This window comes from Oryx dammah, unplaced genomic scaffold (assembly GCF_014754425.2).
Source record: "Oryx dammah isolate SB20612 unplaced genomic scaffold, SCBI_Odam_1.1 HiC_scaffold_24, whole genome shotgun sequence".
In the NCBI taxonomy this organism is placed as follows: Eukaryota; Metazoa; Chordata; class Mammalia; order Artiodactyla; family Bovidae; genus Oryx; species Oryx dammah.
Window position 1 is genome coordinate 32,233,735 of NW_024070208.1, and position 15,787 is coordinate 32,249,521.

At 50.1% G+C, this 15,787-nt stretch overlaps 3 protein-coding genes across 3 annotated transcripts in view; 1 reads left to right on the plus strand and 2 right to left on the minus strand.

Moving 5' to 3' along the window:
* Window positions 1–11,208, minus strand: part of LOC120882926 (protein POLR1D-like) — a 34,536-nt gene extending 23,328 nt beyond the window's left edge. Inside the window, exon 1 of the mRNA XM_040266745.1 lies at window positions 11,131–11,208. Within this exon, the coding sequence (XP_040122679.1) occupies window positions 11,131–11,156 (26 nt within the window). The 5' untranslated portion in view covers window positions 11,157–11,208. The remainder of the gene's footprint in view (window positions 1–11,130) is intronic.
* LOC120882925 (DNA-directed RNA polymerases I and III subunit RPAC2) lies at window positions 9,617–11,349 on the minus strand. The gene is made up of 2 exons (XM_040266743.1): window positions 11,131–11,349; window positions 9,617–10,194 (listed from the first exon to the last, which is right to left on the minus strand). The coding sequence occupies exons 1-2, from the start codon at window positions 11,154–11,156 to the stop codon at window positions 9,819–9,821; spliced, it is 402 nt and encodes a 133-aa protein (XP_040122677.1). The 5' UTR covers window positions 11,157–11,349; the 3' UTR covers window positions 9,617–9,818.
* Window positions 11,350–12,859: 1,510 nt separating this feature from the next.
* The window catches only part of LNX2 (ligand of numb-protein X 2), an 85,473-nt gene continuing 82,545 nt past the window's right edge, over window positions 12,860–15,787 (plus strand). The window contains exon 1 of the mRNA XM_040266746.1: window positions 12,860–12,990. The gene's annotated coding sequence lies outside the window, so the exon portion shown is untranslated. The remainder of the gene's footprint in view (window positions 12,991–15,787) is intronic.

Consider the following 15,787-nt stretch of genomic DNA (forward strand, 5'->3'; position numbering starts at 1 on the left):
GTGCTGCAGTCCCTGGAGCCGCAAAGAGTAGCACACGACTCTGTGACTGAACCACCACCTAGGGATGGGGGCTGGTTACCCAGGGCAACCAACTAGTGATTAGAGACTGGGAACTGTCAGTCCCATCCACAAACCTCTGGGAAGGAGAGAGGGGCTAGCGATGAAGTTCAGCCACCAGGGGCCCATGATTTAATCAGTTGTGCCTGTGGAGTGAAGCCTCAGTGAAACTCCAAAAGGACAGGGTGAGGAGAATTTCTGGTTCTCTTCCGATTCTCCAACTTCTGGTGGGTGACTGCATGGAGATTTGAGGAGAGGTGGAGTGCCCAGGAAGGGCGTGGAAACTCCCACCCCTTCCCACAGGCCTTGCCCCATGTCCTTCTTCATCTGTATCCTTTATAGTAAATCAATAAAAGTGAGTAAATGTTTCTCTGAAATCTGTGAACCACTCAAACGAATTAACTGAGCCCAGGGAAAGGGTCATGAGAACTTCCAGCCAGTAGGTCAGAAGCACGAGTAATAACCTGGATTTGCAACCAGTGTCTGAAGCGGGGGTGGGCAGGAGAGCCTTGAGGGACTGAGCACGCTCTGATACCATCTCCAGGCAGACCGTGTCAGAACCGAACTGCCTGACCAACTGTCGGAGGGAGTGAAAACACACCCTGCAGGCCTCTACATGCTATCAGGCCACAGAATGACTGGGGTTTCTGACAATTTTGAACCAAAACAAAGTTGACTTTCAACGGCGAAATAAAACTATGCAACTCTACAACAGTTCACCCTATTAGGTTTTATTCTTTGAAGTGTTATTGATCAGTGAACTCCCCAAATCTGGTGCCATGCAGCAGGTGTGTAAAGTGTAAAGCAGGCACTCACAGTACCAGCCGCCACTGCCTTGGGGGTCAGTGCTCACGACTGTGAGATGCACTCAGTGGGAACCATTTTCTTTCCTTTCCAGACCCAGAGAAAACAATAGAGCCCACTTGGCTCAGCTCAGATGAGCTCTCTGCACTCCTCCGCCCTGTCAGTGTGTGTGAGATCCGCTTGGTTCCTCCTGTGCAGGCTGCTCCACCAGGAGCACCTCTGCCTCCACCTGCTCCCGTCACGACCACCTTCTGCCTAATGAACTCCTCCCGCCCATCCCAGCATGTGCTCATCTCCGTATGGACAGAGGACGCAAAAGACCATCAACTACCAACTGGTGGTTTGCAATCCCTGAGCTTATAGTTATTTCAGCCTCACAAATTCAGATTCAGTGCAATTAAAAGTGCAAGATGCCCATCTTCTATTTGCTCTTGTAACGAATGTTTTATACCAACAGGAGGAAAGGTACCAAACGCAAGGCTGTCCCATGGGAGAAGTGGTGAGGGAGGTCAGCACCTAAGACTCTCGCAGAGAAGACATCAGAGAGTGGGGTCACCAGGCGTGGCCACCTTCACTGAGCTGCTCCGTGATGCTCACGCCTCAGCCCTTTCTCCCTTGGAAGCCACAGAATGGGCCTGCTTCCTTGCTTGTCGAGAGAATTCCTTGTCTTCTTGGAGCTTGTCACTGTCCTGGCTGAGTTTGCAAGTGTCAGCTTGTGAGTGTACATGGTCATGTCAGTGTGATCACAGCTTTCCCTCTCTGCAGGGGAATGTGCTCAGACACTCACACTCAAGTCACATGCGCGCAGTCATTCGTTCACTGGCCTGGTATGAAAGAAAGCCTGCTGCCTGCCTGGCCTGGTTTCAAGTGCTGGGGACACAAAGGCAAACAGGGAAAGAGCCCTTGCCTTCTGGAAGTAGATGTTCAAGTGGAATTAGACGATAAACAGAGAGATACAGAATACAACGTCAGTTAACGTGAGGACCAGGGAGGAATGAAGCTGGGTCAGGGGACAGACAGTGAGGGCGGTCTGGATGGATGCGCACGTGTTATCCTGGAGAAGGCAGCTGTGGGTCGGTGGCCTCTGAGATGGTCTTGGGGATCCCCACCGCCTGGTATTCCTGCCCGTGTACAATCCCCTTCCCCGGTGGGAGCTGGACCCACTTCTCTCAGACAGAACAGGGTGGACGTGGTGGGCTGTCGCTGCTGAGATGGGGTAGGAAGACTCAGCTTCCATCTTGCATTCTCCGTCTTTCCCAGATCTCTTGCTCTGGGGGAAGCCAGGTGCCCTGGAGCAAGGCTGTCCCACGTGAGCGAGCTTGGAAATTAATCACTCCTGTTCAGGCCTTGAGAAGCTGCGGCCCAGATGATGCCTTGATTGCAGCCTTGCAAGACGTCCTGAGTCAGATTCTTCTACCTGAGCTCCAATTAGATTCCTCAATTGCTGAGTTTTAGGACAGTTTGTTACACAGCAATGGGTAACTGACACAGTGGTCAAGGATGGCCTGAGCAAGTACTCTGGAAAGACACAGCCAGGTAAAGACCCGGGGAAGAGGGGCTGGGGAAGTCAAGGGCAAGCACCAAGGCCCCGAGATCGAACACTCCAAGCAAAACTTAAAGAAACAGGAAGGCCAGCATGGCCTGTGGTCCCAGCTGGCCATGTGGCGAGAAGAAAAAGGGAGGGACTCCGCGGATAGAGATGTGCCCAGTTCTAGAAGGCTGCTGTTCTAGCCACCACTGACAGTCTTCAACAAGGCCAACACAACAATGGTAACAGTAATGGCTAATGATTGAGTACTTAAGTCTACGAGGAACTGTGCTGAGTGCTTTAGGGCATTTACACTTCACCATAGCCCTGTAAAGTAGGTGGTATTATTAGCTCCATTTTACAGATGAGGGGACTGAGGCTCCCAAAGGCTAGGCTGCTCTTCCACACGTTTGCAAGTTAGGAAGCGGTGAAGCAGAGATGGCAACCAGGCCCTGCCTTCAGAGTCCTTACACTTCACCTCTACACAGTCCTGTCCAAAGAGGCCCCTAGGAAGAAAGTCTCTTTCACCCTTAAAAAAGAAAAAAACAAAAACCCAAAGCTGCAAACCACAAACTTGTTAAAAGCCAGCCAGTCCAGCCCGTCTGACTAGACGCTCCGGGCAGCTTCATCTTCTCCAGGAGCCCTTTGGACAGAACTGTTCTGGGCTTTATCTGCATTTGCTCTGACATCTGACCCAAGTTAGCATGTAAACTAAGAAGAGCACGAGGGTGGTAGCTTTTCTTTTTGACATTTATTAAGAGTCTTACATAGCAAACATGGAATCTATGGAGCACTGGCAGATAAAATACCAATATGTTACATTTTAGGCAATTCAATGCTTGGCTGGCATATAGCTTGAACCCTGATTCCCCATCAGTATTCATGTACCTGGCACCAAACCTCAAACCAGGAATCCATCTGCTATGGAACTTACTTTTCCTTCCTGCTTAACCTCTGTCTTACAGCTTAAGGAAGACTGTGCATATTCCATTAGAATCTTAATTTCTTCATGAAAAGAAGAAACAATCCACTTATTTTCGATTTTTACCTATATTCAATTATATTAGGAATGCTATTTAAACTATCTTTTTTTAAAAAAGAATGGCTTTAGCAGACTAATAACGTTCCACACTGCTGCTGCTGCTACTAAGTTGCTTCAGTTGTGTCCGACTCTGTGAGACCCCATAGACGGCAGCCCACCAGGCTCTCCCGTCCCTAGGATTCTCCAGGCAAACACTGGAGTGGGTTGCCATTTCCTTCTCCAATGCATGAAAGTGAAAAGTGAAAGTGAAGTTGCTCAGGCATGTCCCCGACTCTTAGTGACCCCATGGACTGCAGCCAGCAGCCTCCTCTGTCCATGGGATTTTCCAGGCAAGAGTACTGGAGTGGGGTGCCATCGCCTTCTCCTAATAACCTTCCACACAGGAGTCCACAAATTTATATTGTAGTTTTGTACTGAGCCAGAGGAAACAAACAAAAATAACAGAGAGCACTAAGGTTTTTGTTTTCAGGCTTTCACTCAGAAGAAATATGAACAAAACCAGTTTGTTTGACACAACTGGTATTACAATAATATCAACAGCTAACACTAATCGAAAGCACGCTTTATGGGCCAGATACTATTCTAAGCACTTTGACTATCCCTGTAGTAAGTATTGTTATCCCAATCTTACAGGTGAAGAAACTCAGGCACAGAGGTCAAACAGCTTGTCTAGGGTAACACAGCTAAAAAGCCTAGCACCAAGACCAAGACTCAGGCAGCGTGATTCCAACAGTGTGAGCTCTTAACTCACAGTTATTTAGCCTGAAAAGGGGTGCAGGATTCCAAGCACGTCCACTTCTGCTTCTAAGAAAGATGTGCTTCTCTCAAAAATGCCAAAACCGAAATTAAGGTCAACTCTCCTAATACATATACACCTATCAGTGGATCCCAAACTTCGACCATATCCTACTGCCCCACACAGTAACTCAGATTCTTTACTATCATTACTAGTAATTAATATACAGATTAAAGATGAATGATATGAATTTGGGTACTAATAAAAACTACACACACATCCAATGCTGAAAGTTTATTCCTTTGAAAAGGTTCATCATTTTACTTTTTCTTGGCTGAATAACTTTTAGTTTATCGCCCAGGAAATTCTGAGCGTATTCTCATTTTTCCTCGGTCTCTCTTTTTCTCTACTCAGGTCGCCGCCTCAGAAAAGCCTTTCTTAGATATCCAGACTCTGAGTGCCTTCTCCCCCAAGCCCCTGATTCCTCCACTTCCCATTTACATCACTACCTTAATTACACGATACATTTATGGATGCACTAGTTGTTTTCTACTTCTGCCATCAGAAAACCAACCATACGTGGGACAGCTTGTTCCCTGCTGTCCATCTGGTACCTAAACTATGTCTGCATCTAAACTGTGCTCATTTTGCCAAATGAACAAATGAATAAATGAATGGTGATGCTCCCTTTGAGGAGAGCTGCGTGGTATGGGCAGAGGGCAGCAAGGGCTGGTCAGCTCACTGCCCGACTTCCTCTCCCCCCGCTCAGTGTCCACATCTGTAGCCCTGGAGTCTTGACCTTGTTGAAGGCAGTTCCTCTGACAGGCAGGGAAGGAGGTTAAGGGTGGACTCTTGTCAGCAAGGACAGGTGGGGGAGAGGAGCTCGTGAATCCCACCGTGCTGGTTTTAGTTGGGAGGGAGTGGTAGCAAAACGCTGGGTTGAAGGATCGGGGTTGTGCACAGCCTCTCTCACCTGCTTCCCTGGCGGACTCTGGCTCCACGGTAATTTTTTCCAGCAGCTTTCTGGTATCCATCTTTTTACCTCCACATCTACAATGGTACCCTCCTTACATTACACCTGGACTGGTACACATGCCCCCTGACCCACGCCGTCTTCCCACATTTCCTCCCACTCATCCATCCTGCATGGGCATTCCCTAGCTTGGGAATCTGTAATGGACTCTTTACACTGGGAAAGAGGAAACTGTTTATCTTGGAGCACTAATTCTTTCACAGGTTTGTCTGCTTCAGTGCTCCATGAGTTACTGGAAGGCACACTGCCTGTGTGGTTTAATTTCTCCAGGGCCCAGGGCAGTGGCTGGCAGACTGGGTGTGCATGGAACGATCTCTGCTACAAGAGTGTCCCTCACTAGTTCCATTCTGTGTTCAGCAGGTAATGCCCTACAATGCACATGAGGGCACTTCATTGTAAATGCAGTTGGCTAACTTTTTCATGTGTATGGCTCGTCTGTCCTCTTCAAAATCAAGGGGCTTTGGAGGGCAGACTCATATTCTCTTATCTCCACCATTTCTCAGGACTGATACCACTACTAGGTACGCACTTGCTGTTGTTGTTTACTTGCTCAGTCCTGTCCAACTCTGCAACTCCATGGACTGTAGCTCACCAGGTTCCTCTGCCCATGGGATTCTCCAGGCAAGAATACTGGAGTGGGTTGCCATGCCCTCTTTCAGGGAAATTTTCCTGACCCAGGGATTGAACCTGCATCTCTTATGTCTCCTGCATTGGCAGGTGGGTTCTTTACCACTAGCACCACCTGGGTTATACACGTTCAAATGGCAAAAGAAAAACCAGCATTAAGAATCTGAGCACAGGACTGGATCTGGGGTCATAAGTATTTGAAAGCAGACCAGTGGATCTGAGCAAATTTCCTGGAAGCCCAGTTTGAGGGCCAGTACAAACGTCTCTGGTTCTAAATTTTGCTTATCAGAAAAGATGACTTTAGTGATCTGGAGACTATCTATAGTCTTAACAACATGTTTAAGGGAAACAAAAAGAAGGGTGAGGAACGGTGGCCACAGAACTTGGTGTGCTTTCATCATTTCTAAAAATGTGAGACACTGGTTCAGAATGACACTGATTGGACCACTTTCTAGGTAGACACCTTTTCATCTCCACAGAGGTTCTACAGGCACCTATGCATTATAACGACCAATTAGAACACTTAGATGTTGCAACTGTATGCAATTTATAAATAGTTTGTCAAGTGCTTTGAAAATGGGAAGTGCTAGGCAAGTACTCAAGTTGTTATATATTAAAAACGCCTTTAGCATATAATCATTTTATTTAATAACTGCCTCTTTAAAAGGCATAGATATTTTATAGCTGAACAGAATTTCTGAGCTTGAACCATTGGTATTATTGCTGTTAGTAAATCAGAAATACTGAGTAAGTTTTTTCATAAGTAGATACGATTCATATCAATCTCCCTCCCTTTCTCATCGACCAATTCTGCCTTCCCTTAGGTTCTGACAAACTTTTTGCAAAGATTCTTCTCTGGTCTCCAGGACTCTTGGTTATCTTGCCTGCCCTGCCCTGCCCTGCCCTGTTTTTTCCTTTCACACACCTGCCTTATGATGGTGTTTTTGTAAGAACCTGTGTTTAGGGCTGGGCTTGCCTGGTGGCTCAGCTGGTAAAGAATCCACCTGCAAAGCAGGAGACCTGGGTTCAATCTCTGAGTTGGGAAGATCCCCTAGAGAAGGAAAAGGCTATCCACTCCAGTATTCTGGCCTGGAGAATTCCATGGACTGTGTCCATGGGGTCGCAAAGAGTCAAACGCAACTGAGCAACTTTCACTTCATTTTCCCTGGTGGCTCAGTGGTAAAAGAATCTGCCTGCCAATGCAGAAGACGCAGGTTCAATCCCTCGGTCAGGAATATCCCCTGGAGGAGGAAACCCTCTCTGGTATTCTTGCCTGGGAAATCCCATGGACAGAGGAGCCTGGTGGGCTATAGTCCTTGGGGTTGCAAAGAGTCGGACACAACTGAAGTGACTAAACAACAGATTCAAGACTCCCATGCCAAATCATGAGTGATGATGAGCCCTTTGGGGAGCAAAGAGGCCACAAGATGTGGCGGGTGGCCACCAGTGGGTGCATCCCCCATGGGCACTGTTACTGATTACTTCAGTCTACTGTCACCATTCTGCACTGCTGTGTCCACTAATTAAATTTGGCCTTCACCTCCTGACAGGTCTTGGCTCATAGGTATTAAACTTCATTTAAGTTACCCTGTTTCCGGTCCCCACTGAACTACTCATAGGCAGAACTTTAGAAGAGGCAAACGAGTGTTTGATCATTTCCCACTGATCCCTTTATGACTTCCCTGCGTCTTCAAGTGCCAAGTTCCTTATGCTGATATTGGCTTTCTGTTAACTGTTTCTTACTGTCTGTCACCCTAGGAGAATGTTCCCTGTCCTTGCCCTGGAACTTTTGATCTTTCCCCACCCACTCCTGCTCTCACTTAAATTTAGCCTCTAACATCCTACAGTGTATTTTCTTTATTGGAAAACCCAAACGAAGCCATTCTTCTGTTACCAGGGTTAATATTTTAGCCTTTGTAGGCACTAAACTAATGCTGCCAGCTGCCCAGTGACTTCTCTGTTAATTTCAGCCGACATTTTTTCTGTCCTCATGTGACTCATTTATCACTCTCCTCTTTGAAAGCACTGTCTTCCACAACTTGACTTTCTACAGGCTTCCCCATCACCTCACTGGTTGCTCTTCTACCAACCTTTAAATACTGAGCTTGCCCAAGGCTTGGCTTGGACTCTCTTCATCACTCCAGTTTTTATGCATTTACCTCATCTTTGTGGCAAGAACTAACAAAGTTGATCTCTACTTGAATCTCTTTCATGGCCTTCAACTCATATCTACTGATTACCTCATTCAAGATGAACTTCTGATTCTCCACCTCCCAACCAATCCCCTCCCTGCAACCCAAGTTTTCCATCACTCCACCTCCGAATGAATTTTCCCCTCTAGACTTCCCATTTCAGTAATTTAGCCCCAAATCTAGGTGGAAATCATCCTTCTCTTTCCTCATCTTCTACACCCACTTCCTGAGGTCTGCCAATTCTGTACCATTTGGCTTGCAAACGTATCTCAAATCAACTCGTCTCCATCACTAGCTTTTGGCCCTTCCAGCTTTTACAGTTCGCCTGCTTCTCCCTGGCCTCTCCACCATCCAATCCACCACACTGTCATCAGATTCCCAGATGCCTTCCCCTTGTACTTTCCAAAGTCTCTGCCCCAGAGCTCTTCCCCTGGAGCCTTGTCCTCCCTGCTTGCCCTGCTCTAGACATGCAGATCTCCTTTCAAGGCCTTTGATTCCTCAGACCACTGGTGTTCTGCTTCAGAGCTTCTGCAAGTGCTACTCCACCAGAATGCCTTTCTTTTTTGCACGGCCAGCTCCTTCTCCTCCTGTGATCTCTGGGAGATCCTCTCTGACTTCCATACCTAAAGCAGATTCCCCTCTCAGAGTACTAGGGTGGGGCCGGGTGCTGAGCTTCTAAGGTTGACAGATATGTAGGCTGACTTATCAGTCAAATTGGGGTAGGACAGGTATAAGACACAAGGTTGAAGAGGTAAGTAGGGCACCTCTTAAGTGTGATTCATCAGTATTTTAGGTTTCCCCCAAAATCATTTTCCACACATTCAATTTTCCTCCTCTCTTTACTTTCTCTCAAATACTGTTTCTTTTCATGGAACTTTGGGCTGTACTGAGATACCTACCCAAGAACTGAAAATGTTATCTGGTCATCCCAGTTGTCTCCTCCTATATTAGGGTCCTAAAATTACAGCACTAAACTGGAATCTTCCTCTAAACACTACCATAAAGATGAAGCCTGAGACCACCTAACTTCTCTCACATGAAACCAGAATTCTCTCAAATTATTTTCCTCCCTTGCACAATCTGCCAATCATAGCAAAGCATGCATTTCTCATAAATTACTGAAAAATATCTAGGAAGAGGCCAAGTCTTCCCCTCACTCCCACCTTTCTTTTCTAAACCTTTCACAGCCTATGTGGGGTCATGCTCTATGGCACAGGGTGTCGAACCTCCCCGCCTCAGGCAGGTACCTCCTATCAGATCAGTAGCAGCATTAGATTAGAAATAAAGTGCACAATAAATGCAGTGCTCTCAAATCATTCTGAGACCATACTTCCCATCCCCAGTCCGTGGAAAAATATGTCTTCCACAAAATCGGTCCCTGGTACCCAAAAGGTTGGGACCATTGCTCTACAGTATCTTTCCCTCTCCTGTGACTAGGGGAGGAAAATCCTTTTAATTCCCTCCATCAAGGTCTTTCTCTAGGTGCCTGGTTATCTGTTTCCTCACTTTCAACCTTGGTTCAATTAAAAGGAAAAAAAAAAACAACACAAAATCATAAGAGTCCACCTCCAGAACAAAGGAACAGAAACCACTCAAATCAGTTTGAGTACAAGAGGGAATTTATTAGAAGAATACAGTTTCTCGCAGGGACTCCAACAGCTAAGATGAGTTATGAGCTAGAAACAGGCCCTTCTGCAGGTCACATCGTGCTGTCACCACAATCTTTTACTTCTGGGTTTTGCCAAGAGCACATACAGAATATCCTAGAGGTCAGTTCTCCCTGTACGGTGAGTGAGAGACTAGAATGTGGCTTCGTTTCTGCTGGCCTTTTGATCTTTATATTCCTTTATGCTGGCCTCGAACTTGTCAAGCACATGCTGGCAGACATTCATGAGTTCAGTCAGGCCTCTCTGAAAGGGCTCGACCGCGGGGAGGGCACCTCGGGTCTGTATGCGCAAATTAATTTTGCTCTCTGAAGGATGGGTTGTAGTGTAACCACAGAATTCCACTTCCGGGTTCTTCATGATCATGTACCGTAGAGAATTTCCTAGGGTATGGTCCTCCTCGTGCAACACAAATGTCACACAGTGTCTATCTGTCCCAGCCGCCTGGACCATCTCCAGGGCTGTCTTCCTCTCGCCTTCAGCCACTGAGGTCTTCATTGCAGACATTTTTCTACACACATAGTTTTTATAAAAATGAGATCATACTGAGTACGGTTTTGAAACTAGCTTTTTTTTTAAAAAAAATCTATCACAATTGCAACAGGTTACTACTCTAATGCACTCCAATTACACAGAACTATTAGCATTAGCCCTTATTATTATCTTCTTCTGCCTCCACTTATTCTACCACTAAATAATTTACTGCCTACAGTTTCTCCCTACTCCATTTGGCCGTCCACATGACGACCAAGGGGAGTGTCCTTCAACAAAAAGTTTGCTAAAATATTCTTTTAGTAGAGCCACAAGAAGAGGGGCAGGATTAGAATAGGGTGGGTCCTGCTAAAGTATGAAAAGGGGAGTTGAAAGGCGTGGGAGGAAAAGCAGATAAAAATAGATACTAAAGTTCATCAAGGTGCAGTTTTTCAACTACGGTTTCCGTTTAAAGGAGGTACGGAAACTAGAAAGTCTGAGAAGAGTCTCCAAGCACGGGATAAAAAGAGAACTCGGCGCACAGAGACGACCAATTAGCGCTCGGCCCAGAGGAGTGGCCTGGGCCTGGCCCACAGGCCAAGCCCAGCACTCGGGGAACGGTGGCCGGGTGCACGTTATCTTTTACTAACTCTGGCTGTTCCTAACGGGTATGGGCCGTTGGGGACTGAACTCCGCTCTAACAACCCGTCTTCCCTCCTTGGTATCTAGTGCACTGAGCGTCTTCACTCAAGCAATCCAGCTTCCCCCCCCCCGCCACCCCTTCCCAATCCGGGGCCCCGGTCCCCGCCCTGGTGCGCCCACCGCGCCCCCTCCTCGCCCGTCCTCCCGGTCAGGCCCTCGCTGCCAGGCCAGGCCGCGGAGGCGGAGGCCCCAGCCACCCGCCGGCTCCCAGGGCCCGGCACGGCCCGCTCCTCCCGCCTCCCTCCCTGCCCCCCTCTCCCCGCCCGGCCGTTACCTCTCCAGCTCCTGGTCCTCTTCCATGGCGGGGGCGGCTTCCGGGATCCTCAGGTGGCGCGGGCCGGCCGGAGGCTCTGCCCCATGCCTCGAAGCGTGCAGGCGCGGCAGGCAGGAAGGAAGGAAGGACCGACGGAAGAAGTGCGGACGGAAGGAGGGGGGAGGAGCCGCAGCGGCGCGGCAGGGCCCGGCTGCTGGGCGGGGCGTGGAGGCTCCGCCCCTGGCCCCCGCCCCGGCCCCGCCCCCGGCGCGAGGAGGGCGGTGGCCGAGCCTGAGCTGCTCACCTGAGGTGCTGAGTGAGCCCGCCCCCCGAACCGGTGGTGGTAGACAGGTGGAGCCGGGCTCCTGCCCCGCCCCGAGGCCTAGACCTGCCTGTGGGCGCCAGAGCTCGGCCCTTGGCACCACCCCGCCAAGGTGATAGCAGGAGGGGCGGGGCCTTACCTGACTCCCCGAGATCCCCTTTTCCCCTGGGGCCAGGATCAAGTCTCTTTCTGACTTGCTGCTGGCCCCCTGGCAGTGTAGCAGTGTGCTTCAGTCACGTCCGGCTCTTTGCGCCCCACGAACTGTAGCCCGCCAGGCTCCTCTGTCCATGGGGTTCTCCGGGCAAGAGTACTGGAGTGGAGTATTGCCATACCTTTCTCCGGGGAATCTTCCCGACCCAGGGATCGAACCCAGGTCTCCTGCATTACAGGCAGATTCTTTACCATCCTGGCCTCCGAGGAAGATCTTGGCCCCGTGGGGGACGGGATTAATCCCATGCTGGACCCCGCCCGCCCCGGGAGGCCTTTCCGGGGACAACGGACAGCTATAGTTGATCGATACATTTTGATGAATTTCACAACTGAACAAGATGCACGTGTAAGACGGTATTTGTCTCATCCGCGATCTTGAATGGTTTCACAGCTCAACTGGGTCAAAGGACAAGCGTTTGTTTATTTTTGCTGGAGGATGAGCGAGTTTGGATGTAAACTGTCCCTATCTCGCATCCCCATTCTTTCCTTCCTGGATCTTTTTCTCTCCCTGGAGTACGTACGTCCTGCCTCGCTTTGGACACGTCCTTTCCTCTTCACCCTTTTGGCCTCTTCAACCTCACCCGCGGAACCTCTCTCTCACCTTCGTTCCCAGGTGCTCATGCCCCCGCCTCGGCAGCCTTTCACCACCCAGACTCACTCTCCGCGCCCCGACCCCTCAGGTGTTCTTTACCAAAACCCTCGCTTCTCCCTTCCTGTCCCCCCTTCACCCCAGCCAGCTCCCGTCCCTTCCCCCCACCCCGACCCCCGCTGTCCTCTCGCCCGACACGCCCACAGTCCAGCTTTCCGGCGCCACCTGTTCTCCTTACCCCACCCCCGACCCCCTAGATGTTCCCCGCCTCCCCCAGCTGTTCCCCTGTCCTCGCGCGGTCGGTAGTGAGAGTAGAGGCAGCACTAGCCCCGCGCCGGGGGCTTCAAGGAGCACAGCAGAGGGGACGGCTGACGGGGTGGAGGGAGGGCGCGCGGCGGGCGGGGGCGGAGCGGGCTCACTCTAACCCTGAGTGACGGCCCGGGCTCGGCCCGCCCCCCGAGCTCTCGGATAGGTGAAGCCGCCCTCTGGCCCGCCCCCTCCCCGCCCTATGCCGCTGCCCATTGGCCGGGGTGCGTGTCGGCTTGCGTGGCTCGGCCCTGGCGTTCGCCCGCGGGAAGGCAGCAGGGGCGGTTGAGGAGCGAAGTCTTGACTAGAGTTTGCTCCTTGCCAGGAAATCTGCGGCGGTGGCGGCGGCGGCAGGTCCCGGCGGAGCGGAGGCCAGCTGGCCCGCGCGCTCCCTCAGCGGGGCCGCGGAATCGGAGCCGACGCTTGGCTGAGGCGCGGGAGCCGGGCTCACCCGGTGAGTAACTTTGCCCTGCCCGCCACGCTCGGCGCCCGCTCGCGGTCCGGCCGCGCCTCAGGTGCGGGCGGCGTGTGGGGTGTGGGGCGTCGCGGCGCCCGGGAGGCGGCGGAGGCGGGCGGCCGCGGCGTCCTTCGCGCTCTCCTGGCCGGGCCGGGCTGCGGGGACACGGGGTCCAGTGAGGAGGGCGCAGGGCTGCCGGGCGCCGGCGGGGGCGGGCGGCCTCGGCTCTGACAATCTGGGGGGTCCCGGCCGCCGGTGGCCGAGTTTTTTGCGTCGTTTGCTCCGGTTTTAGGGAGGGGAGAGATGGGGTAATATTTTTGTCCCCTGAGTGTCTGTGGCCATGGGTGAGAGAGCCACCGGCTGCCTTACCCTGTCTTGTACCCGTTTGAAAGGAGCGGGGCGAGGTCGTACGCTCCGTCCCAGCCTGTTGCCCGCGAATTCTCACCTTTCCCTGGAGGCTGGAGAGGGGGTGAGAGAGACGTGACACCCTCGAGGGGGTAATTTCAAAACACGGCCCTTGACTTGGAAACAGCCGCACACAAAGCACCGTTCAGAAAGGACCTCACTCGCTTTTCAGAACCTCATGCCCAGATCTAGACGAAGGACTTGCGGCTTAGATGTAGCGTCTTTTCGGAGGTTTCTGTGTGCATTTACGGTTATGAATCAAGACGTTCAGTATATGCCAGGAGCTACAGTACGCTCGTACCTGGGCTTAACTCTGGTAGATGGTTGCTTTTTAAATTACAGAAATGAAGTTGAGCGAAAAGCAGTGGCGATTCAGAAGGGGGAAACAGTTGTGAGCTTCCGTTTATTGTAACTGTCTTCGCTTTTAAAATTTCACATTCTGGCCACAGTCATACTAATTTCTAAATTGGTCTCAGGACAGATTTTGACTTTTTTTTTTTCTCTCTTCCTTACACCATACTGCGACATAGCCCTGGTGAGTTCATCCCAGTAGATCAATATTATTTACTTGGATAGATTTGATTCCCATCTCCTCACCCCTTTAGACAATGGACTTTCATCTTGTATCCTTTTTGGCCTGTCCGAGCTTTCTGGAGCCACGAATAACAAAAGTTGTGCCCTTTTAGCTTGTCCAAGTCCTGCACGTGAGTTTTCCCATAGGAGGGAAAATGTAGGCCTGTTTGTAACCCAGGCAAAATAACTGCTGCTGCTTTTAATGTGGCCCACCTGTGTGTTAGCAGTCCTAATTCTGTATCTTGTTCCTCTCCTTTTCTCATCAGGTTATACTTTTTCTATTATTTATTCATTCAGCAAATGAGTGTCTCTGCAAACCGGACATGCTTGGCAAGGGTCAGCTCTTGCCCTGAACTGGCTCACAGTGCTTTTTGGAAGCCTATATATGCCTTTCTTCAACCATCCACTTGAAAGCGATTTGAGCGGGTGTTGAGGGACCTTAAAAGAGGGAGAATTTCTGCCTGGAGTTTGTTAGGGAAGGCATCACACCTGCACTTACTCTTCAGGTGGCTGGGGGATTTTCATTCTCTGCAAAGGGACTAGCGTGTAGGGTGTTGCTTTATGAGAGCCGCATCTGGTTTCTCTGGCTGAAGAACATAGTGTCTGCGGTTGGAGTCGTGGTCAGGGCCTGGGATGTGTTATTCATTTCGGAGCACTTAGCACTTGGCCTTGCTTACAGTGGGCACTCAAATATTTATTGAACTGAGTTGAACAGGAACGTAGAGGGTTTTGTGTGCCAAATTAAGAAATCTGGACTTGATCCAGTCAGCGATACAGAGCTGCCAAGTTTAAGCAGGAGAATGTCATGATAACATTTGCCTTCCAGAAGGATGTCTGCGGCAGGCTGAAGGTTGGTGGGGGTCCAGATGGGAGGTAGGGAGACGGCACAGGGCCTCTTAAATCCTGGACGGTTTAAGTGCTCAGCACTTCTCAATTCACATTGTCTGGGTTTGGATCTGGCTCTGTCACTCATTACGCAACCTCTTCTTTAGGGTCTTCACTTCATAGGATTTGGGGGATAAAGCTTGAAAAACATGTATGTTACTTAGAATAGTGCTTAGCACATAGGAAGGACTTGGTAGATGCTGTTTTTTGTTCTCTGTGAAGGCAGTAGAAGTAGAGATGATCTGGCATCCAGGAGATATAATTGGTCCAACCAGATAGGTGACTACGAATGATTAATGAGAGGGATGGTTCGGAGGGTTTTTGACTTGGGGGCATTGGATTATACTGCTTAAGCTGGCTGTGGAGTCGGAAGGGGGTTGAATTCCATCACTTACTCTGAGCACCACTGTCCTCACCGAACTTTGGTTTCCTAACATTTAGAAAAGGAAGTGTACCTGTCTAGTGGGGTTTGAGGATCAAATGAAATTACGCATTAATGCCCTTGGCAGAGTACCTAGCACATTACAAGTGCTCAATAAATATTGTTTGTTCCTGAAGTGGTTATGACATTAAAGAGCTAGTGGAATGCTGGGAGTTACGAGAAGGAACAGTTAAGAACAGTCCGTGGTAGAGGTGGGGAAAGGAAGATAGTTTGGGACCAACCCATTGAGGAGCACATGGGTGGTTGAATCTGTGGTGCCGTCATTAGATAAATGTGTCAGGCAGGAGCTAGGAAAGAATGGAAGATAAAACGATCAAGAGCTCACATAAAGCCTTGGTGGATGTGGTCAGCTTTCGGGAGGTTTGCAGGGGGTGCAGCAGTGGGGAGTTTACATCATTGCAGTGCCAGAAGTGTTGCTGTCCCATGCTGGGCATCTCTAGCCTTAAAATGCATTTTGGTCACCAGCACAAGGGAACTCAAGGCTCCTGT